At 50.6% G+C, this 25598-nt stretch overlaps 2 protein-coding genes across 5 annotated transcripts in view; one reads left to right on the top strand and one right to left on the bottom strand.

Annotated features, from left to right (window-relative positions):
* The window catches only part of TNN (tenascin N), a 70452-nt gene extending 46231 nt beyond the window's left edge, over nt 1–24221 (top strand). For all 4 annotated transcript variants that reach the window (XM_079107253.1, XM_079107254.1, XM_079107255.1 and 1 more), the window contains 8 exons: nt 5149–5412; nt 7583–7713; nt 8751–8883; nt 9297–9448; nt 16028–16124; nt 16941–17108; nt 20528–20691; nt 23115–24221. In XM_079107253.1, coding sequence (XP_078963379.1) covers nt 5149–5412; nt 7583–7713; nt 8751–8883; nt 9297–9448; nt 16028–16124; nt 16941–17108; nt 20528–20691; nt 23115–23255 — 1250 coding nt within the window. In that variant the 3' untranslated portion in view covers nt 23256–24221. The remainder of the gene's footprint in view (nt 1–5148; nt 5413–7582; nt 7714–8750; nt 8884–9296; nt 9449–16027; nt 16125–16940; nt 17109–20527; nt 20692–23114) is intronic.
* LOC306641902 (exosome complex component RRP46-like) lies at nt 2203–3200 on the bottom strand. The gene has a single exon (XM_079107256.1). It carries the CDS (start codon nt 3126–3128, stop codon nt 2421–2423), a length of 708 nt encoding a protein of 235 aa, XP_078963382.1. The 5' UTR covers nt 3129–3200; the 3' UTR covers nt 2203–2420.
* Nucleotides 24222–25598: the final 1377 nt, after the last annotated feature.

Here is a 25598-nt window from a genome sequence, read left to right as displayed (position 1 = left end):
AATTCCTAAAACCAGTGGATTAGAAAACTGTTTTGTGGCAAGCTGTTTTATGTAGGTTTAACTTAATAGATACCATATAGTCTAAGTTGTAAGTATTAACTGGGCAGCTAGAGCTCCATGTTTAACATGCAGCTAACTTTTAATGAGCATCTTCTCAGTGGCTAGTCCTGGAGATAGAACCGTGGACAAAACAAGTATGATTTCTACACTCTTGAGGTCCCCTGGGAGAGAGAGACCAAAAATCAAATCGATGACTATGCATTGTGATAAGTTCTGTGAAAGAGATGAACGTGGTGTAGGTGTGGAGAATAACAGGGAGGGCTGGTTCTTAGCTGGGCTGAGTGAGTGACAGGATAAACATTGAGTTCTTTCAAGAGAGTCCGTTCCTCTCTTTAGAATGGCAGAGGGTAAGCGGGCCAGGGCTACGTGGTAGGTCCTGGTGTGGGACACCCGGGCTCCTTGTCTATGGTTGCTCAGTGGTCCCCAGGGAGTTGAACTCATTCACATGGCAACCGCCGCATCTGCATTCCAGCCAGTAGGAGGGGGCCTGGGAGAGGGCAGTTGCCACCGGCATGTTGTACACATTGGTTCTTACCTTTCACTCTCAGATCCAAGACACAGTGCCAGGCTCACTGCGGGAGAGACTGTAAAATGTGCCCAGCTTTACTGCTACTACTGCTACTTCTTTTTCTCCTCCTCCTCCTCCTCTCCTCCCTCCTCCCCTCCCTCTCCCTCTCCCCCTTTCTCTTCTTCTTCTTCTCTTCTTCCTCCTCCTCCTCCTCCTGCTTCTCCTCCTCCTCCTTTCTTCCTCTTCCTCCTCTCCTCCTCCTCCTCCTTTCTTCCTCCTCCTCCTCCCCTTCCTTCCTTCCTTCCTTCCTTCCTTCCTTCCTTCCTTCCTTCCTTCCTTCCTTCCTTCCTTCCTTCCTTCCTTCCTTCCTTCCTTCCTTCCTTCCTTCCTCCTCCTCTTCCTTCTCCTCCAGTATTGGGGATTGAATCCATGACCTCGTGCATACTAGGCAATCACCATAGCTCTGAGCAAGATCCCCAGCCCTGAGCTTTAGCGCCTTTAAAATTTCCCTATTAACTATTTAAGTTGCATCTGGCTAATGTGATTAGTTTTTTTTTTTTTTTTTTTTTTTTTTAGTCTTCTCACTGTTTAATGCCATTATGATGGTTCTTGCTAGAAAATAGCTTTCCCCAGTTAGCCTTCCTCTGAGCATTTAATAGAGCACAATTTCAAGCTAAAGATATTTGAGCATTTCCTTTTTGGTTACAGGGGGATGAAGATACTGTGGGGGGTGGGGGGGTGGGGATTCTGTGAGCTAATTCAAGCATGTGAAGTCACAGCAGGGGGTCTGACACACGAACCCCCCCACACCAGGGGCCTGCCAATGCAGCCCATGTGGCCTAATGGCTCTTTAGCTCCCTGCAGTACTAAATACTGCTGGGGAGCAGTCAAAGGGCAAGGAAGTACGCCCATGACCTCCAAACACCCAGGGTGCCACCGTAAGCCTCAACTACTGCTTACAGAGAGATGACATCCAGCCTTTGGATCTTCCTGGCATCCCTGGGTTTTATCGAAATAGGAAGGGTTCTGAGACTGGACTCCGTGGGACGCCTGTTCCTCTGCCGACTGGCTGGTGACCTCGGGCAGCTAACTGGCTTCTGAGCTTGTTCCCTCATCTTCACGTGGGGACTAGCACAGCCCCACCTCATGGGGTTGCTGGTCAGTTAAAGCTGCACTTGGCCAGATTCCTCCTGTGGCCCACAAGGTCCCACGTTTGAGGTCCCATGTTCATGCTGTACTTATTTCCCTGACCCCATCTCCCCCCTCCTGCCCTTCTTGTTCCACTCATCACACTGGCTGCCTGGCTGGTCCTTGACCCCTGGGGCACTCCCTCCTGTTATGCAAGAAATTGCTCCCTTTCCTCCTGAAGGGCTCCCTCAGGTGTGCCCTGCTCGATAAGGTGTCTCCACTCACGTATTATATCTGCCCTCCCCAAAATGACTCTCCCCAACTCTTGTTCCCTATTTCTTGTTTTTGTCACGTTTACCAACAATTTTTTGGTTCCTCACCCCATTGCTTCTAGAACACAGGGCCAGGGTCTGTGGTTCACTGCCAGGGTCTCAGCATCCAGCAGGGCCTGATGCAGTAGGTGCTGGCAGACCTTGGTTGGAATGAATGGATCCTCATTCATTCAATTCGGGTGAGCTCCCTTTAATGTCCTTGGGAGGAGGGGCCTATAACCTAGGCTGGGGCTGTCCGGGGCCAAGCCTCCTCCCACCCCAGTAGAGCCCCCGCAGCCACTGTGCCTGAAGCCATGAGGGCACACAGGACAGAGGGGCGCTGGGTGCTGGCCTGCTCCAGCCTGGAGGTGGTGGGCGGTGGCAGCGGGAGGGGCGCCCTGCCCTGGCTTGCCTCAGCTCTTGGAGTAGCGCCTCTGCAGCGATTCCCGGTAGAAGCGGAAGACGTGTTGCGAGGCAGCCTGGGCTGCAGCCAGGCACTGCTGGAGCTCAGCATCAGAGTAGAGCCCCTTGGTGGTGGACATCAGTAGCTTCCGTTCCACACTGTCGAGAGCAAAGGTCAGGACTGCTCGGGCCTCCTTTTCTTGCTTGACTGTGGGGTCTAGAACCAGGGTCCCATCAGAGTCCAGGGCACAGGTGACCCCGCAGAAGAGAGCTCGCATGGGGACACCTGCATCCACTAATGCCATGCAGGCGGCATTCAGGCAACAGGCCAGGAGAGAGCCTGCATCGCTGACCACCTGAAGCACCACAGTGATGGAGGTGCGGGGGTGCAGCGCTCCCAGCACTACTGCCTCGCACGTGTTCCTGATTAACCGCTCCCGGCTCTTCTCGGCTACACCAGGCAGCCCGATCTTTGGCCTCAGGATCACTTCGAGTGTAGCCTTGTTGAAGATCTCTTTGCTGACCTTCACCTCGGCTGGCCCATACACACCAGCCAGGACAGAGGTATCACCTTGCAGAAAAGAAGCAGAGCCATCGGGCCGGGATAGCAGGTTCTGTTCACAAGCAAAGTGCCGGAGGCTACAGCCTGGGCCCCGAGGGCTGGACTCTGTTCCACCCTCACTGCAGACCTTGGCGTCAGCACGCACCGGCCCCTCCATTTCCCCAGACCCCACGTGCTAGGGGCCGGCAATGTAGCTTCCGCACCGTTGGGCGCGGCGCGCTTGCGTACAGGCTGCGTACTCAGTTGTGATTAGTTTTTAATTAATTAAAAATAATTAAAATACAAAATATTTCCTCAGTTGGACCAACCACATTCCAGATGGTCAATAGCATTGTAACTAAGGCTACTGTATTGACCAGTGCAGATTCCAGAATATTGATTGCATCCTTGCAGAAATTTGTTGGACAGTGAGCTTGTAGAAGAAGGGGAGGACTGATACTGGGGAAAAGAGCTATTTCTGGCATAGGCAGTAGCATCTGTGATGACCCTGAGCAGGAACAGCACAGGAGACGGCTGGGAGCCATAAAGAGCCTGGTATCTTTGGAACACAGAGGTGAGAGAACAAGTGTCTTGAGATTAGGTGGGAAGGGGCAGGCTCGGGTCACACAGGGCCACGTGGGGCCTGAAAGAGGAGGCATGCCGTATTTACTAGACAAGAGTGATACAATGCAGTATTCAAGAACGTTTTGCATGTCACAGTGAGGAGAATAAACGGCAGAGAGGGAGAGGCAAGAGTAGATGCAGGAAGATTAGTAAAGAAGTGATTAAAGGGGTTGTCTGGGAATATGTTCTGCAGATATAAACAGCAGAGCTTAATTGATCAGTGAAATGTGGGGCAAGAAGAAAATAAGGAATCAAGTAGGACCTGTGTTTATGATTTGAGCAACATAGATGATTGTGGTACCATTTTTTGAGAAGTGAAGCTGAGATATAAATGTTTGGGGAAGAATGTCGAGACTGTTAAATATTTAAGTTTGAGATGCGTGAGGTTCTTTGGTGAATTGAATGATTTATTCATTAATTCCCACATGTTTCGGGGGTGTCTGATACAGGCTGGGCACTGTGGTGGATAAACAACAGTTGACAGGAGCCAGGGATTCAGAATTCGGTGGAGCAATGCGCATCTAGTTGACATTTCAAGCCATGAACATGCACGAGGCCCCCAGGGAGAAACGTACAGGGCGAGGAAAAGAGGGAGTTTTGGGTGGTTCTTGAAGTTTTCTAACACAGTACTGAGGGTGAGGCGGAGGAGCCAGTGAGTTAGGAGGAAAGTCAGGGGAGTGCGTAGTCATGGAAGCCAAGAGCTGAGAGTTCCAAGAAGCAGTGGAGGGATCAACTTTGTCAGATGCTCTCAAATGTCAAGTAAAGTGACGATTTCAAGTGTCCACTAGGAAGCTGTCCATGTAGGAGTTGTGGTGTTGTAGGCAGGTGCCAACCGTGATCAAGGTGAGGAGTGAGCCAGAGGCAAGCGAGGCCGAGTAGCCAGAGGCCTCCCTTGAGCTGTCAGTTCAGAGGTGCAGGGAGTGAGTGATGCGGGGGTGGGGGGGGTGGGGGGGGGTGGAGATGGGGATCCTGGAACTGGCTGGTCTGAACTGATGGGGGAGCAGAGGAGGCTGGGGATGCAGGAGAGAGCGGGCAGAGGAGAAGGAGCAAAGTCTGTGGGCAGGTGAGAAGCCTCAAAATTCAGAGCAAAGAGGGTCTAGTCTGGTTTGAACACAAGAAAATAACAGGAATTTGGATAAAAGTCTTTATTTCTTTGGTCTCCCATTCTCTTTCCCATTTTATAAGTCAAGAAGTTTGGGAGGTCTGATTTCTCGGCTCTCAAATTCAGTGAAACATCGTAACTAGAAACCATGGAGATCATAAAAGAGTGTTTTAGCTGAAGCTTTGGTGGCTTGTCTTGATGCTCAGATTTTTATTGTTAATTTTGGTAAGAACTACAAGGACAGAAAATTTCCACATTGATAAATGTAGAGAACATCTGATTCCTTCCAGTTTTAATGTCCAGTGACTTGTTTCCCTAGAAAATGGAAGCCTCGTACTCCTGTTTTACATGAGGTCCTACCATTATTCAGGACAGTCCGTGGAGAGTGGTTGGGGTTGGGGGAGTGGCAGGGTGCCCTTTCTTGGTTCTAAAGTTCACCCTTTTCTAAATCTTTCAAAAAAAAAAAAAAAAGAAATCGACAGCCCCAAAAATCTGGTAACCAACCGGGTGACAGAGAACACCATCACCATCTCCTGGGACCCCGTGCGAGCCACCATCGACAGGTACATGGTGCGCTACACCTCTGCCGACGGAGAGACCAGGGAGGTTCCCGTGAGGAAGGAGCAGAGCAGCACCGTCCTGACGGGCCTGAGGCCAGGCGTGGAGTACGCCATCCAGGTGTGGGCCCAGCAGGGGGCGCGGGAGAGCAAGAAGGCCGACACCAAGGCCCTGACAGGTATGTGAGGGACCAGCCAGGGGAACCCTTCACATTTAACACCACTGGGGCGGGGAGGGGCCCAGGAAGGGTGGTTGATTTACCTGAGGACATTCTTCAAGGTCGATCCCTGTTTACATTTTTGAAATGATACTCTGACCATTCAGAGAAGATGGTGTGGGGAGCTGGTGGTGGGATGGTTGTCCAAACCATGGCGGCCTGTAGCCCTGTCCTCTCAGCCCAGCTGCCTGGAGCCCTGTCCTCTCAGCCTAGCTGCCTGGAGCCCTGTCCTCTCAGCCCAGCTGCCTGGAGCCCTGTCCTCTCAGCCCAGCTGCCTGGAGCCCTGTCCTCTCAGCCCAGCTGCCTGGAGCCCTGTCCTCTCAGCCCAGCTGTCAGACTCTCTGCCCTTGGTATCAGAATTGTTTGGGCCTCAGCTCCAGGTGGGGGAGGAGAGGCAGGGACTCTGTCTCCATCCTCCAGGGTGGGGGCCATGCTGCAGCATTTTCCTCTGTGCCTTATCCAGTGGCTGACTCAGTGCTGAGTGTGTTTGTGTGTGTGAGGCTGCTCCAGGCTTAGCTGAGCATCAGGAGTCAGTGGGACTTGGAGGTCTGTGGGTTGTTCAAGCAGTTGGGTCAAGTTCTCTTCATGCCCTTTAGAGTCAAGTACACCAACTGGGGCCACCAGTGTTAGAGGTGCCCTAAATTTCTTCATGATTTTAATTTTATTAATAATTAGCCAGCATTTTTAACCCCCAAGTGAATATGTGCTTTTAGCAAATGTTTTCAAACTAAAGAAAGTTATGTAAAACAAAACAGAAACCATCTCTTCTCCCTATCCCAGAACTCCTACACCCTGCGTGCTCTCCAGAGTGAGCGGCAACCAGGGTCTCTGTCCCTGCCTTCTCCTTCTTTCTCCTTCATTTCATTTCTCTCTCGTCTCCCTTGTTCCTTTCATCATCTCTTCCTTCTTCATCCTCTCGTTAACGTACTTTTCCCGTTTTTAAAGACAGGAATGAAATTTTCATCTTTCTATTTCATTGAAATGTGAAAGTAAACAAGACAGACATCTCAAGTCCATGACAGGGGACTAGTGGGCTGTCAAGGAGGTGACAGGAACTAGGTTAAGATGTTTAAATAGTTACAATTTTGCAGGCAAATTCAGTTTTTCCATGTGATGGATAGAATAAGATCTATGCCAGATGCTATGGTTTAGAAAATCAAACAAAGCTATTACAGAAACTCGAAATTTGTCAAAACAACCTAATTCAAAACAACATCTGTCTGATTTCTATTAAAATACTACAGTTCTGTTCTGAGCTGAAATGCTACTGGGTAGAAAATAGCCTGGAGATGTCGTTTTGGGAACTTCTAAATTAAAATTGCCATCTCTGATGATGTTTCTTCAAAATGGAAATTTCCATTCATGTCTTATTTAGTTTTTTTTTTTAAGAGCTGCCTGACCAGTTGTAATGGTGATAACTAGTATTTTTGCTGAGCTTCAGTTTTCCTGATCCCCAGGGTGCGCCCGCCTGCGCACACCTCCTGGTGTTTGGAAGTACACACAAGAAAAACTGCTTATTCTACCCCTCCTGCATGCCTCCATCTCTCCCTTCATTTCTCTCTAATGCTGTCTTGTCCCATGTCTTTCTGTGCTGGGTATGCATTACCAACACACACCAATGTATACCACACCCTTAGGTATTTAAGAAATGTAACTTCATATTTTCATCACAGAAATTGTCTTTCCATGGAACTTAATTTTCATCATAGTTCCCGTTATGCTTGGTGGTGAGCAATTTTATAGCTGTGTTTGCCCTGGTTCCTGCGTGTGGGCCCTTTTGGGTCCGTGTCTCCGTCATGGCCCCACATCTCTCTAGGAGAAAGTCCGCCTCTAAGAGCTCACTGCTAATCTACATCGCTCATCTCTACTGCTCCCTGGGAATCTGCTGGGAGGTGGGGGCCCAGATTCCCTCCCTTTGGGATGCATGTAGTGCCCTGTTTCTTAATCTTCTTGTCCTCTGTGCGTCTGAACTTTTGGAAACAGAGGCCAGGAAGGCCTGTGGCAAGGAAGAATTTGCACCGGAAGGAAGGAAGAGAAATGGGAGGATATGTAGGGAGAAAATATAAACCAATAGCTTCGAGAGCCTTGCCTCAGCTCTACCTTGGTAATGATGATGACGTTGTATTTACAGAAATCGACCCTCCCAAAAACCTTCGTCCATTTGGTGTAACACATTCTGGTGGGGTGTTGACCTGGATGCCTCCCTCTGCTGAGATCGATGGCTACATCCTGACCTACCAGTTCCCAAATGGCTCAGTGAAGGTACTGGATATGCCCTGTCTTTTCTCTTAGCGGCCTCTCTCTGGAGGTACTGACTGGGCAGATTGCTGCCTGGATGGCCACATGCTGATTATGCAGTGGATCCTCGTCGATCACCTGCTGTGTGTAAGGGACATTGCTAAGCACAGTTGTTTGTGAACACTGGTCTCAGTGCAAGGACTAAGCTTTGTGCCCGCTCCTAGCTGACCACTGCGTATTTGCAGGCTGCACATCTGCCCTGTGTTATTTATTTTTATAACCAGGGAGGTTATAAAATGTGAGGTCTGCGAGGGCAGGGAATCGTTGTCCATTTTGTTTATAGCTGTATCTAAAGTGATTGGGATAATGCTTAGCACGTGGTGGATGCTCAATAAAAATGTATTGAATGAATCGATGAATCCTTATTTAAGGGATATATCTCCCCTTGAATCTGAAGGCCAGCAAATTTTCAAAACTTGTCCTTCTCTCTCCTTGGTTAGGTAGAAAGAAAGGAGGCAGAAGAAAAGAAGGCACTTTGACTTATTCATTATTACAATGAATGCTTCTGAGTCCTGCTAGGGGAGTTAGCCCTGTGCTTGCAGAGACACCATGACCCAGTTTCAGCCCCCCCCCCCTTTTTTTTTTTGGCAGTGCTGGGGATTGAACCCAGGGCCTTGTACTTGCTTGCAAGGCAGGCTCTCTACCAACTGAGCTATATCCCCAGCCCTTCAGCCCCTTTTTAACACCTCCTTGGCGCATTGTTGCCAGCAGGGTGTCACTAGAGGTGACTACTGTTAGTGCCCGGTGGGTGTCTGAAGGAGAAGTCCCCAGCGAGTCACAGGGCTGGAGGAGCAGCAGTGCCTGGTTCTTAGCCTGTCGTCCCAGTAGTGCTGAGTCTCCATGGCATGACCTGCAGAGAGGTAGCTGGGACCCACTGGGCTCCTGGGCTGCCACTGGGCCCTCAGAGAGCTCAGCCCATCGCGTCAGGGAAAGCTGTGGCCACCCAGCATGCTGGGGCCCTAACCCGCGTCACTGACCATTGCTTCTCCTTTGCTTGGTAGGAGGTGCAGCTCCGCAGGGGCGACCAGAGGCTGGAGTTGCAGGGCCTGGAGCAGGGCATCACCTACCCTGTCTCCTTGGTTGCCTTCAAGGGGGATCGCCGGAGCAGGAGCGTGTCCACCACCCTCTCCACAGGTGACGCGGAATCGGGTCTCTGAATGACCATGCCGTCATGGACGGGCAGTGGCCAGGCTGGGAGAGCCCAGTGCCCACAGAGCTGTGGATTTCTTTAGGCTGGGGAATGGAAATGGAGTCACAGGTTTCACAGAAATCCATCCCGCGTGGAGGCGGTAAAGATGGGAGTGAGTGGAGAGCTACTTTGAGAGGGAATTGGATTGAGCGAGCAAGTGAGGCGAACTTGACCTTAAAATGCATGTGCGGAGTGTGATGGGAGCAGAATGAGGGAGGAAGATACAATGTGTGTGAAGAGTTGGAAGAAGCAATAATAGTAGGAGGTCAGGAACAGATTTCCAAACAAATTAATTGCCTTGAGAAAGGGGAAAGCCCTCCTGCCCACTCTCCATGCTGCCCCTCTCCTTGGCTTTCAGTCGATGCCCGTTTCCCACACCCCTCGGACTGCAGCCAGGTTCAGCAGAACAGCAACGCTGCCAGTGGGCTCTACACCATCTACCTGAACGGCGATGCCAGCCGGCCCCTGGAGGTGTACTGCGACATGGACACGGATGGAGGCGGCTGGATTGTGAGTCCTGCAGATCCCAGGCGCTCCGCGGACAGCTGCCGCCTCCCTCGGGGGCTGGTCACAGCTATGCATGGGGCGTCTGGGGCTCTATTTCCTCTTTATCCAGGGGACTGAGGAGCTTTGGTGACTTGCAGCTGTTTTGAGAGCCATCCCCACCCCTGGACAGAGCTGAGTACCTCACACCTGTCAGAGCAGGCGTGGTTAAACTGGGGCTGATGACCACATGGGCCCATGGGTTTATCATCGTAATAATGCGTGTGTTACTTACGTTCCTCAGACTTTTGTAAACCTGGCCCCTCCCAACAGCGTTAGAGTAAGGGGGAGAATTATGAGACCTGTCTTACAGGTAGGGAGCGAAGCCCACAGAGAAAAGCACCTTGGCTGAGTCACACAAGGTGATGACAAAGCCAGGACTCCAGCCTCCTTACTCGTTCGTTTTTCCCGGTGGGTCAGCTCAGGCCATTCAGGATGGAGACACGTGGCCTCTCTGGGGACTTGGTCCTCAGAGTGACAGAGCCTGTTGTCCAGGTTCTGCCATCTTGGCTCCACAGGATAGAAACAAGGCCTTTGGGGATTTGGTTTGAAGGAGTGAGACCTGGGAGAGGGAGGCTTGGCCAGGGCTCTCATGGTCTCTCTTCTGTGAGGAGGTTGTCTTTTCTTGGGCCATTGTCTACTTGAACCACGCAGCCTCTTCTCTGATTGCATGCCTGATCCAGGCCCATGAGGAGCTGCCTGTGAGGGTTGCCATCTGATCCCTCCGTCTCCCCACCCGCTTCTCCCAGTGTCTGAACTGGTGGAAGCTCTCCCTGCCCGCCCAGCACACAGCCTTCGCCTGCGTGCGCCCACAACCCTCTGTGGGATATAGAAAGCATGATCTCTTAGTGCTCAAACTATATTCATTTACACCTTGGCTCAGGGGCCTGGGGAACCAAACACACTCGGGCAGCCATGGGTGAAATGAGACCATGCAAAGAGCAGCATCAAGAAAACTCACCATCTGCACAGCGGCATCTGATACTGAAAGGCCGTCATTGGATAGATGGGAATTCCGGATGGGGGGATTCCCGATTGATTTGTCAAGTGACAGAGCAGGCTGCAACGAGGGAGGTGTCCCCCTGGCCAGAGCCCACTGCACCTGCTGCTTTCCATCAGCACCGCTGTGACTCTGGGCATTCCATCGCTTGGGGCCTGAAGCCCAATTTTCTGCCTTTGTGCTTGTAATTGACCATTGGCAGGCTGTACCCGTCTAGTGTGGCTTTTTGAAAGCCAAACTCGCATGGGGAAGAGGACATTTGTCTAGGACAACTGTCTGGGAAACTCACTAACTATTGCACAAGTGTTTATCGAGGCCCTACTGTGCGTCAGGCTCTGTTTTGTGCACTAAAGATCTAGCAGTGAACAAATCAGACTCAAAGGCCTACACTTGGGTAGCCTGCCTTCTACCTCCTGTCTGTGCAGAAGACCCTGACTCAGGCACACAGTCAGTGCCAGACGTCCTGAAACCACCCCTCATCCTTCCCAGCATCAGTCCCGACCTGCTCCCAAGTCTTGTTTTTGACCCCTGGAGCCGAGCCAAGACCCTGCAGGCTTCCCCTCAAAGTCACACGCTACAGAAAACACGTGGAGTCCTGAGAAGTTCTCCACGTAATTCACTGACAATTTCTGTGTTTGGGAGTTCTAGAGTCTTCCATTACTGAAGCCTGGCCTAGTGTACATGGCTTCTTTTGAGCCTTTGGAAGATTTTTAAGGACATTCTCCATTCTGGGCAGCGGGACCCCACTCTGATGAACAGGCTGGAAGAACTCCGCCTGAGGCAACCAAAGCCGCTGGTGGGAGGCTGGGAACATCGGGGCTGCTTAAGTGTTTCCATCTCGGAAGTCTCCAGAACCGCATCACAGGCTCTTTCCACAGGCTTTTAAATGCACTTTAGATTTTTTCCTCCTGGTTTAGTCATTCAGGATATTGAGTTCTCGAGGGTAATGCCTGCTTTGGCGTGTAGAACCAGACACAAAGAGATTTTTCTCCCATGAGACTTAATTGCTAAGGGCTTGGGTTATTCTGAAATAGTTCATTATAAAGTGTTTTTGTGTCGGAATGGAAATGGGCTAGATTCTGAGTGGCTCAGTTAATGCTGCCTGATCAAGATGTATAAATGATCCCTTTTGGGTCAGTTCACTTGAATCTGATTTAAGACAATGCTAACAAGCATTTATTGAGATACAATAAGTTATGATTATCTATATAATCATATCCGAATATATGATTAATATATTAATCATATCTGAATATAAGATATAATCATATCTGAATTAAATATGTTATGATTTACTGTGATTAATGACTTTGCTGAAGCCTGATTTTAACCCACGACAGAGGGGGTTATTAACATCTTGATCTGACAATTTAGGAAAGTGTTAACCAACTTGCCAAGGACACGGTTCATTCTAAACAATGGGTCTAAACATGAGTCAAGAGCACCGGAATCAGTTTCCCTGGTCATGCTGGAACATTATTAAAAAAAAAAAAATCAAGTGGAACTCTGTTGAGTGCGGGCACCAGGCTCTTGGATGAGAGGTGGAGACCAGATGCCTCTGTAAAGCTCCTATCCTCAGGAGGTAGGGTTGACTTTGAGCCTGACCTTGTGGTGGAGTGTGATTTGATGGTTACAGAGCTGGGGCCTTCTGAGAAACTGGGACAGTATGAAGACCCCTTCTCTAACCCATGCCTTGGGACCAAGTCAAAAAGATTTTAGACATGTCCCTCAGAACAAGAGGCTTGAGTTTATTGAAGGGACAGGAGAAGGGAAAGGGTACACTTTCAAGGGAGAGAGTGGGTCCTCTCAGAGAGGAGAGGGACAGTGTGCCTCTCCTGCACTCCAGTTTTATTGGGGTCCCAGAGAAGTTTCTAGAGAGTCCCTTGACTTTTGACTGACAGCAGGGTGACATCAGACTTTCAGGTCCCCACTGCACGGCAACTCTCTTACTTTGGCCCTTGCTGACTGGTTCTAATTGGAGTCTTAACCATACATTCTGACAGATTTTATGGTTAGAAGGAACCATCCTTATCCTCTAGAGTCTGGTCTGCGAAAAGGGTCATACAAGTCTCTCCCTTCAAAGTTACTTGGGTTCCTCTTATCCGTGTTATTTCCTGCCTGTATTTCCTTGCAGATGATAGGTAGTTAGCAGAGGAATGTGACTTATTCTGTCTACTTAGGCCAGGCAGGGCTGCAGGCAAATTGCTTTTTGGCAAAGAAAGCATACATGGGTCAGCACCATGGGCCCATTCTATAGGATTATTCTCTTAGCCTTGTGTTCCCACTGTCCTCATCTGTCTGTCCCCTAACAATATGATGCATGTGAAAGCAAACATCAGTACTGCTTCCACCCTAGGATGAGTCCTGGGGAGGGGGTGGCACAGACCTTCCATGTCTTAAGAAATGCTCTGTGGGAAATAGACTCAGTAGAGCAGTATGTCCAGACTATTTGATTAAAGATGAGGAGGTGTGTGTGTTTATCTTGCTTCAGCCACTAAATAAGTAGCTGGCTACTTGCTCTTCTGGACTTTCACACCTGTAAAATGGTGTCATGAATACTCGCTCCAGAGCTGACCCTCAGCAGATGCTTGGAATGTTGTTATTATGTGAGTGAGTGAATGAGCAAAGATGAAGGAAGTCAAGAAAGGAACAGATCAACTCTAACAAAGGGACACTTGAGGAAAGGGGACCAGAGCAACAGGCCAACACCACCTGTGACTGTTGGCTGTGACCGCTCCTGAATTCTGTTCAGCTCTTTCTCATTTACAGGACATGTTTGTAGGGCACGTACCGTCTTATTCAGTCTTCCCAGCAGTGCTACGTGGTGGAATCTTCTCTCCCACTTTTACAACGGGCTTCCCAGGGTCAGGAACAGAGAGGGCTGCCTCCCACCTGCCCCCCTGCCAGGATGTGGCTGTGGCTGACTCAGCCGAACTCCCCTCCCCCGTGGGCACCTTAGTTCAGCACCTCCTGGGCCAGCTACCTGGGCTGGCTTCCGGGGTTCAGGTGAGCTCCCAGGTGGAGCTTCGCATCACTACAGCATCACTACCCTCCCTCCCTGATTCTTCCTGGAGAAAAACGTGAAGGCCGCACATCCATTAGGAGGTCCGCGGTACCAAATTCGGCATGATGTGCTTTCCTGAGGCATGCGCTGTGAAGTATGGTGGAGGGCAGGGGATTAGATTTTGTGTCGTGGCTTCTGCATTCGAATGAACAGAGGAAAGTAGGTAAAGAGAAAGGTGCAATGCAGCCCCTGGCTCTCAAGGCCAGTGGAATTATATGTATTATCAATTCCGATAGTGCACGCAGGTGCATTTAGCTTCGGTACTTTTCATTTCATATAAAATAACTCAATTTCCTCGGACAGGACTACCTTCCTTCTCCCAACAGAGGAAGTTTCGTGAGGAAAGCTGTTACCCTGTGGACTAGGGGAGTTCCTAGTTTTCCATTTCTCACTCACTCTCAGTCCGTTCCAGTTTGGCTCTCCTGCCATCTCTTGCTAACACAGCCCTGGCTTTAAAGTCACTGGTGATTTCTGTCTCTAAATTCTAGGGACAGGTTTGGTTCCATCTTCCTTGCCTCTCCTGGTTGACACTAGTGACCGTTTCTCACTGTGGCTTTGGTGGTTCCACATTGTTCTGGTTTTCTTTCTACATTTCTCTCTCCTTGGTGGGCGCATCCTTCCCCATGACTCTCATATGGTGGAGGTCCTCAAAGTTGGATAGCAGGCCATCTTCAGTTGCTAGTTCCTTCCTGCGGGGTCCCATCCTTTCCGGTGACTTCATTTTCCCTGTGCCTGGTGGCTCTGTGTTCATTAGGATGGAATGGGTTATGTTGTGAGGACAAACCAGCCCCAGGTGCCAGACATCTAGCACGTAAGCGTTTTGACTCGTGTGTGAAGCCACTTCTAAGAGGTGACTCAGGATTCAGGCTGCTTCCATCTTGTGGTTTGCCATTTCAACATGTGGCCTTTGCCACCACACTTGGCAATGGAAGAGAACACCAAGAGCCCCACCCGCTCTCCTGTGCTCCATTTACAGCCTTTTGGCTAGAAGCGGTCCCACGGCTCCAACTGAAGTGCCAAGGGAGCTGGGGAGGGACATCTTCCTGGGTTCCTGGGAAGAGGACAGTGAAACGGGATTTGGTGGACTCCTAGTCTTCTCCCAGACACGCACCTGCCTCCAACATCCAGCCGGGACTTCTCTTTGGAACTCAGCCCTTGCATTAACTCATTCACCAGGAAGGCTGAAAAGTGACACCACGTCCTCAGATGAGCTCCTCATGCTGTCACAGGACCTGTCCTCTCAGAATCCCACATCTAAGAAAACAGCTCAGTGAACCGTTGCCCAGTCTGCAAACCCATGCTGTGCAATTCATTCTTGACTGTCCTAGTTCAGCTCCCCATTCTGAGTATTGCCACATCTACCAGTTGAATCTTTGTCCACTTCTGTCTACCCTTAGGGCAGCCTTGAGTCCAAGTACCCTACAGTGGCCTCCTGACTTGTCCTCCTCGTCCACCCTCCATTCTCTACTCTGTAGCCCCACAGGTCTGAGCGAGGTGGAAGTAGGAACAGCTCATTTCCTGCTCACCCACCCACCACTATTACATTAGGCCAACACCTTCATCGATGCTTATTAAAGCCCGGACACCATCCACCCTTGCCCATCTTTCCAGCCACCTTCCTGTCCCCTCCTAATCTGCCCCAGAACCCCCAAAACCAGCCTCCAGTTCTCCTGCCTGATCCTCTTACCCACTGAGCGACTGTCAGCTACTTCCTGGGTGGGTGCTCTCCTGGCCTTTCAACCAAGCTCTCACAGTCCCATTGCATCTTCTTTTATAGCCTTATCATTGTTTTAATTGCATGTTTATTTGCTGGATCATCTAACTCACGTTTCATTTACTGGGCTGCTGGCCCCATGCGGGCAGGGAGCATTTCCGGTTTACCCGTTATACGTATCACCTTGCATGGTGCTGACTACATGGTAGATGCTCAGTAAATATTTGTTGAATGGACATTTTCCCCCATAAATACCAAACACTTGCTATGTTAGGAATCAAGTGAACTAAGAAATAAGTTTTCAAACTGTAGGAGGGAGGGCAGACAACACAATGTGCTCCAATGGAGTTGAACAGAGGTTGAAGGTTATGTGTCAGAGCCAGCAAAGGTCTGGAATGTTCTACTAGTGACCACCACTAGTAACTAGAACACCAGTCCCCTAGTTCTGTGCTCTATAATTGGGATTTATTGAGGGCAGAAACCTTCCATAGTAGGTGCTCCACGTTTGAGCACCCAGCAACCTTCTTGTTCCCCGACACTACTTGTTAATGTGGTGGACAAATACAGTGAATTGACTGGTACATAGATGAGAATCCTTTCTAAAATACATGAAGATGAGCTCCTGGGGGGAGTCCATGCAGTCCAGGTTCACAGTTCCTTCTTGTCCCCGTACCACCTTGAGAAACATAAATATCACTTCCCTTCTGCTCAGTTGTGTCTCTTCCTGTGTCCGAGTGGAGCACCCATTTCCTGTGTTTCCCTCCTCAGGTCTTCCAGAGACGGAACACTGGGCAGCTGGATTTCTTCAAGCGTTGGCGGAGCTACGTGGAAGGCTTTGGGGACCCCATGAAGGAGTTCTGGCTTGGTCTGAGCTCTGAAAATTGGGAGGGTGGGGGTTGTGGAGGGGTCACTTTCCCTTAGGCCAGCTGGCCAGGCAGCTCAAGGCTGCTCTCTACACTCAGGGAGAGGTCTAAGTTTCAGGGACACTGTGCCACCGTGCCATGTGGTGGAAAGGCTAGCATACACTGTGGCCTTGGGGAGAGGGAGGACTGTCCCGGGGGCTTTTATGCTGTGTCTGAGCTCTGCAGGATCAACGAGCCTGAGTATTTTACAGACCCCAGTGTGGAAAGCTGGTTGATTGGGCTCCTGGGCTCTTACTGGGAAGACGTTCTGTTGTCCCTGAATTTTTTCTAGTGATGCCAAGCATTGTGGATGTTGTTCCCTCTCTTCCTTCTGCTCTCTTCTGGAGCAGATGTTCAGACAGGGTGAAAGAGCCAGTCATCCAGCGGGAAATGTGAAATCTAAGGCATAGCCGGACACTCAGTGTCGGGTAGAGCAGGTGGTGTTTGGAGTTGGACTGGTGCAGGTCTCTTCGGTTCTACTTGGTGAGATTAACGGACCGTAAGTGGAGTTGCTGCTTCTTTAAAGAGATGGGCCAATTGTGGATTAGTTCCATGATCGCTCTGCTCCTTCATTGTGCCTTCTATAGAAGTCTTCGGCACAGTCGTGCACAGTCGAAATAGTAGGGTCAGAAAATTAAAGAGAAAGTGTCGGGAAGGCTCCTTGTTAGCAGAGAAGGTAAAGGCTAAGGTGACTTTTGGCTCTGAAAGTCTTAGAGGCAAATGGCCAGGTCTTACACACAGGGTTGATAGGTTACTGGAATTCCATCCCTTGTCTCCAGGACTTGAGAAACTGCACAATCTCACCACGGGCACGCCCACCCGGTACGAGGTCAGAGTGGACTTGCAGACCGTCAACGAATCTGCCTATGCCGTGTATGATTTCTTCCAAGTGGCCTCCAGCAAGGAGCGCTACAGGCTGTCAGTCGGGAAGTACAGGGGCACAGCAGGTGAGGAGCGGATTCTCCAGCTGTGGGGCCCTTGTCCTGGGTTGGTCTGCAGAGGGAGGACTGTGTGGCGCTGAATTGACCTGTTGACAGCGGAGGCCCGCTGCCCCCCGGGCCGGGGTGAGTGATGAAGTTCAAGCAGCGTTTCGCCGTAGCCAACCTGGACCTGGGCCGCTCTTTCGTCTTGGGCTCCCCGAAATCAGGCTGTGGTAACTCAGCTGATGAATCGTTCAGAGGCATCTGAACGATTTCATGGTGCGCTCAGCCGTGTGACGGGGTCTCGTCTGCTCGGCAGTGTGTGTGTGATCACTGAAGCATTTTGGGGTCCCTTGCTGTAAACAAAGGCAGCAAAAAGTCGATTTGACCAATAAGAAGCACAGGTCTCATTGACTTAAAGCAATTGTGCCGGCCCTGCTGGTGTGGGGTCTTCAGCCCGTGCCCTGTGGACTGGACTGGCCAGCAGCGGGGCAGATGGGGTGTTGGGGTGTGAAGGTGAAGGACTCGACGAAGCAGCACGGCTGAGATGCTGGATTACACCAGCAAATATTTTATTTTAGAGGGGGAGGTGTGGTTATTGTTTTAATACTAATATTTAAAAATCTATATTTGTGATATTTAAACAAAGTGAATCTGTCCTTTGACTTTGGAGTGTTCCCGACTTTGGCATAACTGGGTAGGAAGGTGTCACCAGCCAAATGCGCTGGCTGTATAGGACAGAAAGGGGTGCACGGGGAAGTAGAGGGAGAGGGTAAGGCTGCTTTTGCAGAGGAGCCAAGAGGCAAGGGGAATAGCTAAGGAGGGGGCAGGTGGAGACGTTGAGGACCAGAGTGACTGGAGGAAGCTTCTGGCAGGACAGGGGCTGGCAGCGGGTCTGAAGGAAGGGCTGAGCCTAGGTGGGAGAAGGGCAGGGCTCCCCGGGAGAGCAAGGATGGAGCCAAGGCAAGGGAGGTGGGTACTGCCTTGAAGCCTTATGGGGCTTCTCGAAGTTGCCCACTTGGGTTCCCCCAGTCGCAGATGACTTTGAGCAGAACCCTTGAGTGTCTGGGGCATGGTCAGGAGTGGTCAACTGCTAACGTAGCATTTCTTTGAGATTTATACTTTTGTTTTTTCAAACAATCACTTGAATTTTGCTCTTGTTTCCTGGGGCCTAGCACAGAGCCTGGCTCAGCATACATAAATGGGTTTTAAAAACCAAACTTTGCAGGACTTTTCTGTATAATCTTATGGACATTTAGTATCTCACAGAGTAGTTCCTGAGGCCCAGCAGGTTCCACAGGGTCAGTGAAGGGTGGGTTTGGTGACGTGGCAGTAGTGGGTGCCGACCAAGGTATCGGAGTTTGGGTACAGACAGAGGCTGTCTGCAGAGTCCAAGCAAGGCTGGGGCAGGGGGAGAATGAGCAGTCCTAAAAACGAGGACCTGCAGCTCCAGAGGCTGCCCTGCTTAGGATTCTTCTCCTTTCCTCGGTGGCCTCGGTCTCCAGGGGCTGCAGACAGGCTGTGCTGGATCACGCCCGTGTGGTATAAGTCATGGAGGTCGAGCATGGAAAAGAGGCGGTTCAGATACAGTTGAGAAACAGATGGACGTGCGTGTGGCTTTATCAGGCGTTCATGGGATGATTTAAATGATAACGATAATACTCAGAAAATGAAAAAATGCTGTTTTGTAGGACTAAACCTACTTCCTCCACCCCACCCTCTCTAAGTAAATCCAGCCTGCAGTCCTGATGACCTCTCCCATCTGGGTGGTGGGACAGGGGACACAGCCCAGTCTCCCCCACACCCCTGGGCCTCCTGCTCTGGCCCAGTCTGCACAGAGCCTGTCACGTCCACTGCCCTCCTCTCTGTTCTCATCCTCTGCTATCTGGGACCCTCAGGCTAAGGGGTCCCAGTCTCCACAGGCTCCATCTGTGGCGGTTCCCTGCCAGGGTAGCAACTGGTGCTTCCCTGTGGTCCCTGGGCCCTGCAGGTCTCCCTGGAACTCAGTCCCATCACTGGCTTCCTGGTTGGGGGCCTTGCTCAGGCCCGTCCTCCCAGGCTGTCCCTTCCCCTTTCCTCCAGCATTAAAATCTGCCTTTTCTGCATCTGTTTAACATAGTCCAGGAAATGAGATGTTGCCAGTGGAAAGTGAGCCGAGGGGAGTCACCGTATTCCTGAGTTGGTGCTGTTCCCCTCGCAGGTCCTCTCCTTGCATGGGTGACAGTGATTCCTGTCCCCAGGTTGTTCAGGGGACGGTGCCAGTCAGTGGAGCCTGGGAGGCCAGTCTTCCTGCTCTTAGGCTCAGAGCTGCGGGCGGGTCAGCGGGGCTCTGGTTTCCTTAGGTGGCTGATGGGTCCAGGAGGGGGCGTTGAAACGCTCTGGCCGCCCGTGTGCTAAGGATGAGGCGCTATATGAGGCAGGTGTTCAAGTGGAAGGTGACGTGTGATACCCGTGACCCTGCCTGCTCCTCTGGCTCCTCACATGAAAGCTCTGATGAGAAGCTGGGGCTCTGCCGCCCTGGGAAAGCGTGTGGCTGAAGGCTTGTCCTGGCCCCGACCACGCAGGCGGTGGGCCCTGGCTTTCAGCTTTATGGAACTCCCTTCGGAAAATCAATTATTCCTCCACAAAGGGGACTCCAGCCAGACGATAGGGTGCGAGTTCTGTTTCTAAGTGTCATAGCGGGGCCGGGAAGCGACCGTATGGCTGTGCCTCCAAGATGCCATGCATCCACTCAGAGGTGACAGTGGAAATACAGAAATGTGAAAGGTGTTGCCAAATGACTTCTGTGGGCCACCAGCTGATTTCAAGTCCCACCTGTGTGGGCCTCTGTTGTGCCCAGGTGCTCAGGGGCTGTGTCCCCCACTGGGGGCACTTGGAAATGTGACCCGGTATCTCGGCCACTGCTTAGTGGGCTGGGGTCAGGGATGCCACATATCAATGGTGTAGACTTTTTTTCTACCAAGGACAGTGCCTTCCTTGTTTTGAAGTAGATTTTCAAAAGCTAGTGGTTGAGGAAGAGGAAAAAATAATTAATGGATACGGGGACAGAAGGGAAAGGTAGGCATGGCACAGGGCCCTGTTTTCTTTGCCTACTCCACATCCCTGGATAGAAGACTTTCCAGGTCCAGATACGAGATCCTTGTCTATCTGTGGTCATCGGTGTGAGGGGTGGCTGGACATTTGACATAACCAGGGAGCTTCCGAGTGAAAATGTCGAGGCTGTTGGTGAAACAAGCCTGGAATTTGGGTGACAGGCCAGGAAAGAGAACCTGTTCACTCATGTTCTGCTCTCATTATGGCCATTTTGAGAGTGCGATGGCCATCTGTGACACATAAGTGACTGGATCTGTGGCATTTTCATGCTGAGATGGTTTCCGGCGGGCCCTTTCCGGGAACACTTTGATCATCCCCTGACGGCTCTGCCTGCCCACTCTTCCCTCCTGCAGGAGATGCTCTTACTTACCACAATGGATGGAAGTTCACCACTTTTGACAGAGACAATGATATCGCCCTCAGCAACTGTGCCCTGACGCATCATGGTGGATGGTGGTACAAAAACTGCCACTTGGCCAACCCCAATGGCAAATATGGGGAGACCAAGCACAGTGAGGTATGTGATAGGCAAACATCTCTTTTGTCCCAGGCCCTGCCCACATTCAGCTCTGCCTAGGGCACCCTGCTGCCTAGTCTGGGGGCTCCTCTCTCCATGACTGGCAGTCAGGACAGGAAAGCGTCTCCTCTAGGCTGCAAGGTCTTGAGGTTCTGTCCCTCCATGCCCACTCCGATTGGTGGTGGGTGGGTGGGAGCTCCATCTGCCCACTGCCATATAAAGATAGATGACCTGGGTCACACCGTTTCGCCTTACCAGTTCATGAACAGATCACCTTAGCTCAGGCTGCTCCAACAAAATACCACCCAATGGGTGGCTTGAACAAGAGACATTGGTTTCTCATAGAGGTTGGGAAATCCAAGATTGGGGTGCCAGTTCTTGGTGGGGCCTTGCTTCCTGGCTTGTAGCCAGCTACTGCCAAGCTGTATTCTCACCCAGACAGAGAGGAGGTGGAGTAGGGAGGAAGGGGGATTATGGCCTTTTCCTCTTATAAGGGCATTAATCTCATCCTAGGACTGTACCTTCATGATCTCAGCTAAACTAATTATCTCCTAAAGACCTACCTTCTGATACCATCGCAGTGTGGGGGCGGTTAGGGCTTCAACCTATGAATTTTGGGGGGACATAAACATTCAGTCCATAACTGATACTTCATAGTCCTCCCTAGTTTTTATCATGAAATCAAAGGTGTTTCTCTCAAGTCCTTCGATCACCAAGAAAACAGTCTTCTGCCTCAGGTCAGACTCATCCTTGGATCCCCTTTACCCAAAGCCCACCCAGGGTCTTCCCAGAGCATCGTGCTGGCTGGTTTCTCCATTAGGAATATGCGCAGGGCTGAGAATCCAGGAGGGCTCCTCTCCCCTCCCTTGCTCTGAAGATTCCCTAGTGGCAACTTCTCCAACTCCATGACCCTTGTACGTCATCTGGATTCTTTGCCAGCTACTAGGTGTCTCTTGTCAGCTCTCTCCCAGTTTCTGGAAAATTGCATCTTTTCTCCTACTCATCATCAGTCCTCTCCACAAAGTCTTGTAGTTCCATCCTGGGTTTCTAATTTCCCATCTGTGTTAGTTAGCTTTTCATAGCTGTGACCAAAGTACCTGACAAGGACAACTTAGAGGAGAAAAAGTTTATTTGGCTCATGGTTTCAGAGGTTTCATGTATGATGGGCCAACTCCACAGGCCGGGGCCCAAGGTGAGGCAAAGCAGCATGGCAGAGAGGTGGAGTGGAGGAACCCTGCTCTGCTCTTGGTGGCCTGGAAGCAGAGAGAGACAAAGGGGAAGTGGCCCTCGGGAAGATGAGCCCTTCCAGGGCAGGCCCAGTGACCCTCTTCCTTCAGCCACGCCCCACCTGCCTACACTTATCACCCAGCCAGTACGTTCAAACTAGGAAGGACTGATCAGGTTACAACGATCCTGATCTAACCATCTAGCTTTGAACAGTCCTCATGTAAAAAGCATAACACAGTCCTAGGTCCTGACCCCACCCGCCAGGAAGCCACCTTTCCCAGAACCCACTCCACAGCAATGTTACTAAATATTAGCACATCTAAAGTCCAGGTCCATTTTTATCCCTTTGATCCTAACTAGGCTGTGGAGACTCCCCATCCTTATGTAGTTTTTCAAAGGAAAGAATGAATTTGCCCCCAGGAAGTCAAGGAGGGTGGGCCCATCAATCATGGTGATAGCATGTGGGCTGACTCAGAGAAGCTTGTGATCAGAGATCAAATATTTGAACTGAGCAGCCAGCATGCCCTAAACCATCCCCATATTTGCTAATAAAAGACATTCATCTGGTTAATGTGCTTTTCACAGTCTACGAGGCATTTAGCTTCTTGTTTATTATTTACCTCACAAATTAAAATACATAAAATCGGTCACTTGGGCTCTTTATTGGCCAGGTTGCAAGGTTATTAAGTGAATTAAATATTATTGTGCTCACCAGTCAAAAGACATAAAATGAAATTTAGTTTTCAGCGGGCTATTTGTTACCCCAGAGCTAATATCTAAGCAGTCTAAATTGAAAATGATTTTACACAATTGGCCAATTAATATGTTTATTTTTGCCTTTAATTTTTTGGAAAGGGAAAGAGTGAGGCCAGGCTAATTTGCTCATTGCTGACCAGGTGGACCCTGGAGCTCTGGCCTCGTCCCCATCCTGGACTCATGGCCCCGTCTTCCCACCACAGAGGCTGCAGCTTCTGTCCTCTCAGTCAGTCCACCCCAGCTGCCCAGCAGAGGGCGCATGCTCTCAGCTCTGACTCACCTCCCCAGAATCAGAGGTGCCTCCGATTCTCTTTTCTCCCCTGGAGAGAGAGAAGAAAGGAGGAGAGGGAGGAGGAGGGAGGCGTTCAGGCTTCATCCTGTGCCCCTCCCTCTGTCTCTCCTGCTCATGTCTTTTCCTGATGCTGGGTTGTTTTGCACAGGGGGTGAACTGGGAGCCCTGGAAAGGACACGAGTTCTCCATTCCTTACGTGGAGTTGAAAATCCGCCCTCATGGCTACAGCAGAGGCCGTTTCTCTGGCAGAAAGAAGCGGACATTAAGAGGGAAGACAAGATCCTTCTGATGGCGTTGGAGCAGTCTCGGCAGGAGGGGAGTGCTGGGTTGGGGCTGTGCAGGCTTGGGCTGGGTGGGTAGTGGGGACGGAAGGCTGAGGGTGTCTCAGGGCCTCTAGTTTCTGAGATCCATGGGTGCCTAGAACAAATGAGTCACCACCCTTCAAATCCCAGCCGTTCCTTCCCTGTCACCTGTGTTTCCTCCTGGCTCTCCCAGGGGACATGAGAATCCTCCACACTGTAGGCTTATGTTGGGTGGGAAAGGGCGTTGGAACTTGAGGGTCTTCAGCCTGCTTTTGGATTAGGGTGAAAAGGTGAATCAACCATACTTCACCAATTGGAAATCTCTAGAAATTGGTGTGTGTATATATATATACATATTTAAAGCTTTGCTACTACAAATCTTCTTTCTAGAAAGAAGCATCAAAGAGGTTCTGATTCCCCAGGGGTCAGGGCCGAGGTGGGAGGTGCTTGTTGCCTCCTATTCTCCCTGGGTTTTCCAGAGAAGTGTGCCTCTCACCCCTTTTAAACTGCTGGAATGAAAAGCGGAAGGGGGCCAAGAGGCACTGGCATGTAGCTAAGCTCTGACTGGGCTCCGTCTTGCTGGAACCCAAAGCTCCCATTTTAATGCTATTTTTAACTGCCCCCTTTCCATCCATTTGCATAATCACTTGCATAGATCTGCATATATTGTAAATAAATTCTCACTCATTTCAACTTTGAATGATTTGACGCTCTTAATAACTGGCACCACCCAGAACTCCTCCTGGACTCCCTTTTGTACTCCTGCGGCCCTCGGCCTCGCTGCTTCCCGGCTCCCCTCCTGCTGGACCCCGGGTTTCCCCAGGATCCCCAGCGCCGCGAGGCTTACTGCTTGACTGGACACTCGGCGAGTCAGATCCTTCTTGCTTGTTTCCCATCATCTTGGAAACTTCCTGTAGCCAAGCCAGTGGCCATTGAAGTAACTTAAATTCCTATTCAAGAAAAAATAAACCACTTGATAAAAAAAAAAAAAAAAAATTGCCTTGTGTTATTTTCCCTGCATAAGTGCCCTTGAACGCTGAACTTAACCTAAGTGCAAGTGAAGGTGCAGTTGGTGCTTTATGGAGGCATTTGGTTGGCTGTGCTCGCTTCCTGTGTGATGGCAAAGATGGCATTGAAGGAAGTATATGTCCTGAAAGCCACAGTGTCCTATCAGGGGTGTAGGTGACTGCCTGGGCCTTTCCAGGTGTCGACTGCCGGGTGAACACCATGCCATACTCCTGAGACCTTCCACGTTGGCAGCATTCCTCTGGTTTTGTCCCCACCCTCCTCCAGAGGGACCGGGCCATGCCGTGGTAACCCTAGATCTAATAATGGGTGGTCTGGATGAAGTGTGGTCTTCATGTTGGGGCTGATCACTAGCAATGAACGGAGTTCACTGACTCGGGTATCTATTGAGTGTCACTTGCTTAGTATCAGGCAGCCTGCAGGGCACTGGGGAAACAGGTGAGCAAACCCAACAGGGGCCTCGTGCTCACAAGCTGCCGCTCACTCGTCCATTCACACGTTCATTCGACAGACGTGTGACGTGCCGGCTTCCCTCCAAGCCCTGGACCCAGCCACGTGAACAAGACACTCACTTGTACATTTTATTCTGTATGTTCCAGTGCTTACACACTCGAGGTTAAGACCAACCACAAATAGCAAATAAGTTATGCTCACATTCTAGCGGTGGAGACTGACAATGAAGAATATGAGTGTGTAATTTTAAGAAGTGATAAATGCGGCAGGAGAAGAAGAGGAGGACTAAGAGCTGGAGATGGCCACGGTGGAGGAGGGTGTGGTGGAGGCCTCTGGGGCAGACGTTTGCAGGCACGCCAGGTTTCTTTCAGCCCTGACCCAGCTTTGTTGGGGCCTGAGCCTGAGCCATTTTCCTTGCCTGTCCTGAAGGTCCCTTTGTACAGCTTCACAGTTCCAAGTCATCTCCTCGAATTCCTTTGTGCTATGCTCTGCACCTGTGCACGAAGGGTACTCAGCTCTGTGACTCAGAAGCCTTGGGCCCATGCCAGTAGGTCAAGGAATTTCAGCAAAGAAATGCCTCCTAGGCCAGCAGAGTGGATCCAACCCAGGGACTGCTCAGAGCCAGGGATGGTGACAGTGCTCCTCAGTTTTAACATGCTTCTTAAACTTAAGTGCTCATTAAAAAATGGACTGGGCCCTGTCCCCAGATATTCTAAGTCAATAGGTGTGGGCGGGGGGCTCCAGCCAGCTGTCAACTACTCTGAGTAGCCCTGACCTGGGGAGCCACTGATGGTCTTTTTGCTTTGGAGGGGTCCGATGGCAATAGATTATGGGCACACACCCCCTGTTCA

This window comes from Sciurus vulgaris (genome assembly GCF_902686455.1).
Source record: "Sciurus vulgaris genome assembly, chromosome: 12".
NCBI classification, from domain to species: domain Eukaryota; kingdom Metazoa; phylum Chordata; class Mammalia; order Rodentia; family Sciuridae; genus Sciurus; species Sciurus vulgaris.
This window is presented reverse-complemented; position numbering and strand designations above follow the sequence as displayed.

What these genes read in the sequence shown, in the direction of transcription:
- LOC306641902 (XM_079107256.1), bottom strand. Translation starts at nt 3,128, where the DNA reads ATGGAGGGGCCGGTGCGTGCTGACGCCAAGGTCTGCAGTGAGGGTGGA.